The sequence below is a fragment of the Cariama cristata genome, unplaced genomic scaffold, assembly GCF_000690535.1.
Source record: "Cariama cristata isolate BGI_N322 unplaced genomic scaffold, ASM69053v1 scaffold283, whole genome shotgun sequence".
Classification (NCBI taxonomy): Eukaryota; Metazoa; Chordata; class Aves; order Cariamiformes; family Cariamidae; genus Cariama; species Cariama cristata.
Window position 1 is genome coordinate 66,474 of NW_009606425.1, and position 9,614 is coordinate 76,087.

A 9,614-nucleotide genomic window follows, 5' to 3' on the forward strand; every position below is an offset into this window, starting at 1 on the left:
TGATTTTTTGATGCCAGAGTGTCAGGTAAAAGTGGACATTTATACGTAAATTAAAATGGATAAAGATTTGACATTATCTTTTCATACCAGATATTTGGCTCATTCAGTTCCCAAAGCTGAAACAGTTCCCTCTCATACTACTTTTGACAATGACTGTGTGAATAACGTTATTACATTATACTTTGCTGAGGCTTTCTAAAACTACATGATCTGTTATAATTGTTTTTTTCCTCCTTTCCTCTTATCTTTTCTCTTTTCTGTACAGGTGATTTCTATTCACTCCTTTCCAAGCTGCTAGGAGAAAGGGAAGATGTTGTGCATGTGCATAAGCATAACCCTACAGAAAAGGCAGAATCAGATCTTGTAGCTGAGATTGCTAATGTAGTCCAAAAGAAGGATCTTGCCAGAGAGATCACAAATCATGATGAGAGGGACAATACTATTCTTGTCAGAGACAGAATTCACAAATTTCACAGACTAGAGTCTACCTTGAGGCCACCAGAGAACAGACATTTCTCTTTACAACAGACTAAACATGGTGAGGGAAGCTGGGAAAAACAACATACAGGAGGTGGGTTAGGGGTTAATTTTGTACAGTGAAATGCAATGTAAGGGCTGTGATCCACATTAGCAAAATCTGAAGGGAATATCAGTTGATGCTTGGAAGTATTTTACATGACAGTTTTCCTCATTATGGAAATGTTCTCCCTCTATTTTAGAGGTATTTCAGTGGGCTTCTTTCCCCCTCCATGTGTGGAGAAAGAATGTATACCAATGGCACAATACCAGTGCTTTCTGGAACACAGAGTATTTTTTCTGCTCTCAAGATTTTTGCTTAATGATTTGATATCAATATGCTAAAACAAGGTAAACACAGGATATAATAGTCATGGGAAGTGAAGAATTTTCTCAATACAAGTAACTACTATAAAATGGTCACTGGGATAAGTGCTGCATTTTAGGAGTTTTCTGATTACCTTGGTTTGTCTGATACAGGGTTTTATAAAACTTATTGCTGTAGTTCTATCAGACATTTTTTTCTGATAGAATAATCGTGAAAAATTCTTGAGAAGTAAAATTGTCTGTATATTTATTTCAAATTGGGCTTGGCTATCCAAATATTCTTGGACAAGCTGTTTTATTATACTAGGATTACAATTCATTCCCTTCAGATTTCTGTGACAGCAGAAACCATGGAACAACTGTGTTTGTTTTTCTTGCATTTTGTGATACTGATTGTGCTTAGTCTTACTTGCTAATGTGGAAAGCCAGATAATGGAGCATGTGACTAGTATCTCATAAAAGAAACTGGTATGCATGCATGAAAGTAATCAGTATGCGTAAACTGTAGCAGCACATGCTTGCTTTTATGTTGCAACCAGCCAGTTTGATGTTTCCAAGTACTGTTGTACACAAATATGCATCATTCATCTTCCATTTAATTTTATTTTCAGTTCAGAATGTTAACATGTATTGTCTCTGCTTATGTGAGATTCTGGTATAGTATTCAAATTCAACAAAATTTTGGGTTTGTATTTAACAGAAAACCAAAGATGAGGACTTCCCAATGTTATGTTATGCTAGTTGGTTAAATGAGAGCCTGTCAAGTTATTGGCATAGGGGCAAAAGATAGGTGGAATGTTACCATATGCCTGGCATAAGTGTAAATCATAAGTAATTTCATAAGTGACACTGGAATTAAGTGCTTGAAAGAGTAATGTGTGTAGCATTTCTGCAAAACCAGTTTGTTCAGTTCAGACTAATAGCATGTGCTGTGTAGAGGGGAAAAAAGAAATTTCCTTTCTGTTTTAACTGATCCAGAGGAGGGAGTGTCAGTGAACTGAATAAATGGCTTAATTGGCACACCATATTGCATGAATTCTAATTACAGAAAGCATTTGCTCAGCTACTTTAGTAGCTATATATTTACTTGGGGGGAATTTGTTGCTGGAGGACTAATTAATAAATGGACTTTCAAATGATGCAATTTTGAGTTACAGCAAAAAGGAAAACTGAAATGAACTTTATTAGCAATGATTTTTTGTTTGTTTGTTTTTGATACTGCTAACTGCAGTTCTGAACTGCAGAAGCTGTCAGCGCCATCTTTTGGCAAAAGAACTTTTATAGCAATAAAATCTTTAGGCACATGTTTAGTTTCTTTTCTGGGAAGTATTTACATATTAGAAGAACAAAACCTTCCATAACAGAAGTTTCCTCTTCAGAGGAAGGAGTGGAACACAAAGTGTTTCAGCTTGTCTTGATTTAATAAAAAAAAAAGTGTACACTTCATAAAATTCTTTACTACATTGAATTTAAAAAAATCTCAGTATTTCTTATGACAAGACTCTGATTGATGTTATAACTGTTTAAAAATTACCGAAATTAAAATAGTTTAATGTTTTTAGTCTTGCAAATATTCCAGTTTTAAGCATGTAACTGGCCTGAAATAGCAAGTGACCAATATGTTAAGTAAGGTTGTTATAATGCTGTGTTTCTAACTTTATACTGCTGCTCTTCCTGCACTGTTGTTATCTTGTTACCCCTGATCACTAATCAGTCAGGTTGTTCAACATTACTGCAACCAGTACAATTATACCTCCTAATTAGGGCAAACAGTGTCATTTTCCAATTTTTAAAACTCCTTTGTGCAGTGCTTAGTTATATTTGTCAAAATTTAAATGACTGCTCTGATGGCAGTGAGTAAATGCAACATGACTAAAATTTGTAATATTAAAAGCTAGCAAGAGCTTTCAGAGACTTCTGTACAGTAAATAGCAGTTTTGCCAATAAATAAGGCTTTGTTCTTTCACTTGTAGAGAGCCTAGAGGCTGATTTGCATATTCTAAATCTATGTAATTCTTTATAGTTTTGTTGATGAAAGGAATTACTCTAAATTACAAGGTGGAAGATCTCGTTGTGTAAATCTCATTTACAACAAAACTGATGATTATATAGATATTTTTTTTTAAGTAATTGTAAATTATTTTAATGGGGAAAAGTAATTTTCTTTGGTTTCATGTGTAACTGTTCCATGGACCACTTAGTTTTGTAGGGAATTAATCATTAGTCTTAGATAAATGAGATCTAAATTTAGTAAGTAAGTTTTTGTGAAAAGCTAGTTGCCTTAACATAAAGCTGTATCAAAGGTCTTTCAGTATGAAATTTGCAAAGGGAAATGAAAAGATAATAATAAACCAATTTTTGAAAAGTTCAAGAAAATCTAAAGGTTGTGTAGAGGTTGCAGTTTTTGTGATTAGACTGTATTTCACTGCACATTCATTTTACTGCTTTGATCTATCAGAAATCTTTTAGTCCTTTAAGTGTAATAAGTATAAGCATTTTGTATTTTGTAGTACATGCCTTTTGAGAGACTGAATTTTACAGAGGCCAACATTTAGACTTTCTATGTTTAGCCTTTTAATTTTTCTAGCTTTTTTTGGAAAAGTCTCAGAGGCCAAGGGGCACCGTAAGAGTAAACATGCACAACTTTTCTGCAAGTTAACTTAAACTGATACAGGATGAGCAAGTGAGGAAGCAGACACCGGATTTCCAACCTTTTATTCCTTTCAGAATCCTAACGTCCATGAATATACCTGGTACTGCACCTTCTGTGACCAACTGAACTGTACAGAATTATACATGAATATGTATAATTTTTTTTCTTAGCAGCTTTTCTTTTAGCTTGGAACTTTTGTTCAGCTAAAATTGCTACAGAGTAGAACTTCTTGTTTTTAGAAGTTTCTGATTACTCTCTTGGATTTACTGCAATTGCTGATTGCCTTAGGTTTGTCCTAGGTTTATATTAGCCTAAAGAGTTTCTCTGTCACCTATAGTATCTAAAACAAAAGTAAAATATCTCCTAGTCTGTGGTAGGTTCTCAGTGCTGGTTTTATCTTTCCCTTGTGTAGATTGTAGAGAGAGGTTTTCCCTCCACCTCATCCTTGCTGTTACTCCTCAGAGTACATTTCTTCCAAGTGAAATGGAAGGGGTGGGCTGTGCTTACCAGAACAGCTCAGTTGCACAGGTGACCTGAAGATTTTGGACATTGTTTCCCATTTCATTTTTCCTTTCATTGGAAGATCACTCCCAGCTGCATCCTCTCAAACTCCTTGAGTGCTGCATGTAAGGTCTGTGATCTGCCTTTTTTCAAAGCAGTGATGCCGTGGCACTTTGTGAATGGGGATATATGTTTCACCTGCCTAGATGGTACCCCAATGATTAGTGTTTAGGATCACAGTAAAACACACAAACTTTCAGTGAACTGAAAGTTGCAAAGTATAGCATGATGCTGTCAAACACATTGAATACTGGTGAAACAGCTCCAGTTTCACATAACTGCAAAGAAATTGCTTTCTCTCCACCTTTGATTTGGCTATATGTACCTACATATAAAGCCTACAAGTTAGAAATACCTGAATTATGCTGAAAAAATTAATTTCTGAAAGGAAGGAGTGATAGATTTCCTAATGTGTAGAAGGCATTTTAGGATTTTTTTTTTCCTTTTATCAGAATTAGTGACATTTATCTTGCCGTTACATTTTTTATTTGGGGGAATATTGTTTAACTGTCTCTTAATACTGCCAGAGCAACCCAGACAAACCTCTTTCAAATAGCGTTTAAGCGGCCTGTGAGAAATTGATCATTGTAGCCAACACTGCAACTTTTTCTGTTCATGCTTTAGTCATTGTAAGTCTATAAAACAGAGATTGAAGTAAACAATTTTTTATATTTTTGATCTTTAAGTTGTAACTAAATTTGTCTCCCTTAATTGAGGAGTTTTATGATTTAAGACAAACACAAGAAGTACCTGACTTTTTAGTAGTAATTCCCTTGCTAAATCCTGTGCTGTTATTTAGAGTGAAAATCAGATTTTTTTATTCAAAAACTATCCAGTATTTATTCGAAAAACCAATGTGTTATGGCATAAACAATGACAGATATTCTATCCTTCTTCATCTCTTTCATCAGATTTAGACATCTATTTCCTATTCATGCCTATAATATTTAGATTAGGATATGAACGCTATCCAGAACTAGTGCATATGTTGACTGTAAGAAATGTTGTAGGCACACTTCACAGAATTACTGTCTTATTTGCTTCTTGTTCTATTTTTCTTCCCTCTTTGTATTTTTTTTTAGCGTTAAAAGCTTTTTTGGAAAAAAGTCATGAATCAACCGCTTCTGATATGTAGTTGGTTTAGTGATTCATATTCTTTGTTACACATTTTTTAATAAAACATTGATGAGTTAATATTTAAATTCCCCTGCTGATTTTGGATAGTAGTTGTATATTTCTGTAATCTTTCAATGTAGAAGGTATTCGCAGAGCTCCTAACACTTCTAGAGTCTGCATATCTATATCCTTATAAGATGGAGAACAGAACAGAGTCAAGCAGTTTTAAAGTTTCTGTCATCCTATATGTAGGAGGATGCCAGTGCTTGTGCATGCTTTACTATAATAAAACTATGCATGGAATTAAATTGCAATGCATTAATGGAAATACTGCATGTAAGAAAATGTCCGTAATATTCCCAACAGTCTCTACCAAATGCCAGTTAACCATGTTTTTTAAAAAATATGCTACATGAATGTCTGTCTTTTGTTTATTTCTTTCTTTGGTCAGATTTCCACATAGAAGAGGCTGTGGAGTGGCCTGGGTTAGACCTCCAGCTAGGCCAAGTTTCTGGGTTGGCTCTGGACCCTGAAAATAACCTAGTTATCTTCCACAGAGGTGATCATGTTTGGGATGAAAAGTAAGTAGTTACTCTACTGGATGGCATGTTAGAAGGCCAAATTGGTGTGTGCTGTTTGTATAACTTCTCAAGAAAGGACAAGACAGATTGCAGTTCCTTTTCCATTTAAAATTCACTTCTTTGGCTGAAAGTGCCTTTGGGAGACTCAGAATGGAAGCAGTACTGACAGTTAAGATGATGAGGTTACTAGGTCTTTAGACAGTAAGAATGTGTCTCCAGAGAAAAAGAATATAGTACATTAGGTCCTTAAACTTTATGACTATGTGAGTATGATTTTCACTGAGATTAAGTACCCCTGCTTCTCCATGTTTTTAGCAGGGCTAATTAGCCTGGGAGAATGGTGTTTTAGTATGGTATGCTACTCTTATCACCTGGGTTTAAGACATGCAAAGCTAGCTCCAGTTCTTTTTTGGTTTAATATCCACTGAACAAAACTGGATTTTTACAAGGCAGTCTCTCAAAACAGGCTTTGTTCTACTCATTTGATAAAATTTACTAAATTTAGTCTCACTCAAAAAAAAAAAAAAAGTCCAAACTTTATAGTGGCCATTTTTCTAGTGTTTGTAAAGTAATATACTCAAAGCTATATTATTTTAAGAACAGAACATTCCAAGTAAAGTATAGTGTCCTTATTTGTACAGTGTCCTTATGTCTTCAAGCTTTAAAATGGTATGTCTAGCTGCTTAGCCACTTCGGAAAAAATTCCATGAAATCTTCTTTCTAAGTGTCTGTTCTCCATATATATAACTATAAGGCTAAACAGTAGGGTTGTTTTCAACTCCCAATGAATTCATTTTAAGGTAACATAGTTTCTGAAAATTAGAGGGGACAACTTTCTCAACATTATAATAACAAATTATGTGTAGAATACTATTTTATGAAGGAAAATAAGTTCTTTGGGTTTTAAGCTGAATAACATAATGCAGCAGATAATGCAATCATTTATGTCTTGAGCATTGTATCAATGATCTCTCCAGCTCAAGTGCATATACATATAGACTACAAAATTTGAAAGGATGACACGTGCTGCAACTTCTGTTACTCAAGCTTCACTGATACTGATTAGGTTTTTTTTCATCCTCCTACGCATGAACATAAATGCTGTTCTTGGTGTCATTGAAGAAAGAATTGAAAAAAATATTTGAAAATAGGCTGGCAGTTGTATTCATTTCTTACTTCTGAAATGTGTGGTTTTGAATGTTTGGCATCTGAGGTATACCCACAACCCAGAGCACAAAGCTGGAGTTTGAAACCAAGCAGTATTTGGAGAGCCTACAGATTTTAAACAAGACAAAAAAACATTAACATTCCCTAAAATAGCAAGTGAGCATAATGAATCAACCATGTCAAGAGACAGATTGAACTTCAGCTTTCTTATGATGTGGGTGCAGAAGAAGATCGGAGCTATGCGCTGGAGTCTGGAAATCCACATACTTACCAGCTGTGCCGGGTAACACTACAAGTTCACTTAACTCAGCCCTGTCCTTGACAGCAGTCATTGTTCTTATTCTGAGCATTTCTAGCCTGCGATTATCAGACTTCCCAGAAAAATGCTTTATCTTATATTTAGTATTAGTAGTGTTAATCTGCACATCAGTCCTGTGTGGGAGCTTGCCATATTTGCCATCATGCAGGGACTGAAGTTGGAACAAAGTGCAACTGCCTGGCCTTGTAAATATGACCAGAAGGATTCAGTCCCAGATACGTAACCAAGATGTATGATGAGCTGCTGGTAACCGAAGCTGGTTTTGGGCCTTTGGTAAAGATAACTATACATGAAGTCCTAATTTATTTCAGAGGGCTTTTGTTCACAAGTTTTGGGGTTTTGTTCTTCTTGTGGAGCGCAGTTAATCAAAATATAGGAAAGCTGGTGTTGGTAGGAACCCTTAAATCAGATAGGCCAAAACTTCTGTAGGCCTATTTATATAGACTACTGTGACTTTAAAAGTATGTACTTGGAAAACATGCCTGTGGTTAAGCTGATGTTCCATATCTTGTGGCAAAGAGAAGTGTGCTCAGCCAGTCAGCCTTCCCTTTTTATCTTTGGGTATGTCATGGGCATATGAAATAGTCTAGGGACCCTTTCATGGGTTGTGCTGAAAAGGAAGGAGTACATGTGTTCTCATTTTTCAATAAAACGGAATAAAAAATTCTTCTTGTATGGAGGAGGGATAAGAAGTTACCAGGCTTCTAAGTTAATGTTTATCAATAGCTGCAAATATACTTAACAGAGTATAATATTCCTTACCAAATCATAAACGTGATGAATCAATCAAGCCTGAAAGCCTAGAATTTATTTTCTATGTTTCAGTGCTTCACCAGCGTAGTATAAAAACAAATTAAACAAAAATTATCTGTGCTGTTAGGCAATGCACAAATGTTTCCAATGCATTATTAATACATGCCATAAAAGCTGGATCCTCATTCAAGTAAATATAGCTGGATGAATGGTCTGTGCTGTTTTATAAGGCAACTTCAATATGCTTTAGAACACAAAAGCAGTTATGCAATGACTAGCCGTATAATACAGTAGCAGCTTTTCAGTGGCTGTAGCCTTCCTTCTGTGCATGACATAAAAAAAAAAATTCTTTTAAATAAGTCAGGTTCTTCTACCACAGTCTCCTCAGTTTCAGAACAGTCTTTGTTACATGCAGTGTGTGCTGTTCAGAATAAAAAAAAATTTAAAACTATTCAGCTAGCTAAGTAATGAATCAGTTGAAAGTTATTTTGCATTTTGTGATGAAAAATGTATGCTATTCATGCAAGTTATAAAAGACATAACAAAGAATATAAGCTGCATTCTTATTACTGCATTCTTACCAAGCTAGGCAGGTTCATTTAGGCTGAGCACAGTACCACAATGGTGGTCGATATTGATGAAGAATAGAGCTCAGGGTTGTGCCTTCAGGCGTTATGAGATCAGGTGGTCTGTCTAAATTTAATGTGTAGACCACCAGAAGGACATTAGATTTAGCAATAAATTGTTTGTATTAATGTGAAGTGGCCAGCTGAGAAATGAAGAAAAACAGCCGTGGAGTTACACTAGGGTTTGAAATTAGAAGTAGTGACATATGCAGTGTATTTTAGTTGTCCATTGATACCAAACTGCAGAACCTATTAGAAAACCATGCTGCAGAGCAATGTGACGCATAATAGTAAGATGTTCAGTAATTTTGTTTGTTTGGTTTAGGTGTTACTTTTTTTAAGCTAGCAGTAATCAGCATCGTTTGTGTCCTCATTTAACAGTCAAAACAAAGGAACATTGACTAGCTGGGAAACTGGTCTCAAACACTGGGAAGGAAAGAGTAACTGTGATTCTGTAGCATGCCAGTCTTCCTCCTAGAACAGGAAACTCGACAGGGAGAACATGCATGGAAGATCACTCCTATAAACTCATTTCAAAGTTCACTAGACTTCCTTTGCATAAAATACCATACAGTCTCTTACTTACACTGAAAGCAGTCCATTCCTAAAAGAGCTGGGTAGTTGTTAGCAGGGAATACTTAGAAGTCTAGACAGCACTGTTACCAAGAACCAAAATCATAATAAGGAAAGCCAATAATTTTTTTAAGTTGTCTAGATGGTCAGTTCTCCAGAGATACAGTGTTGTTTTCTGTGGGTTTTTTTGTACAATACCTACCATCGCTAAGATTCTCTTCTGTGATTAGCTGTGCTGCTTAATAATAACATTAACAGTAACATTAGTTCAGTGTGTCCAGTATTCGTTCGCCAGTTGTGGTCATCCATACCTAGAGCAAGTCCTTACAAGTATAAGACTCCTTTTTAAATAAAACTGTTTAAAACCAAGAGAACTTGTCACAGAAGATTACTGTCAGTAGTGGTAAAGAAGGAACCAATAC

At 35.4% G+C, this 9,614-nt stretch overlaps 1 protein-coding gene across 5 annotated transcripts in view; it reads left to right on the forward strand.

Annotated features, from left to right (window-relative positions):
• Positions 1 to 9,614, forward strand: part of PAM (peptidylglycine alpha-amidating monooxygenase) — an 80,867-nt gene that overhangs the window by 56,832 nt on the left and 14,421 nt on the right. For 3 of the 5 annotated variants that reach the window (XM_009696337.1, XM_009696338.1, XM_009696339.1), the window contains exons 14-15: positions 266 to 571; positions 5,625 to 5,754. In XM_009696337.1, the coding sequence (XP_009694639.1) occupies positions 266 to 571; positions 5,625 to 5,754 (436 nt within the window). The remainder of the gene's footprint in view (positions 1 to 265; positions 572 to 5,624; positions 5,755 to 9,614) is intronic. The other 2 variants (XM_009696340.1, XM_009696341.1) reach the window with 1 other exon arrangement.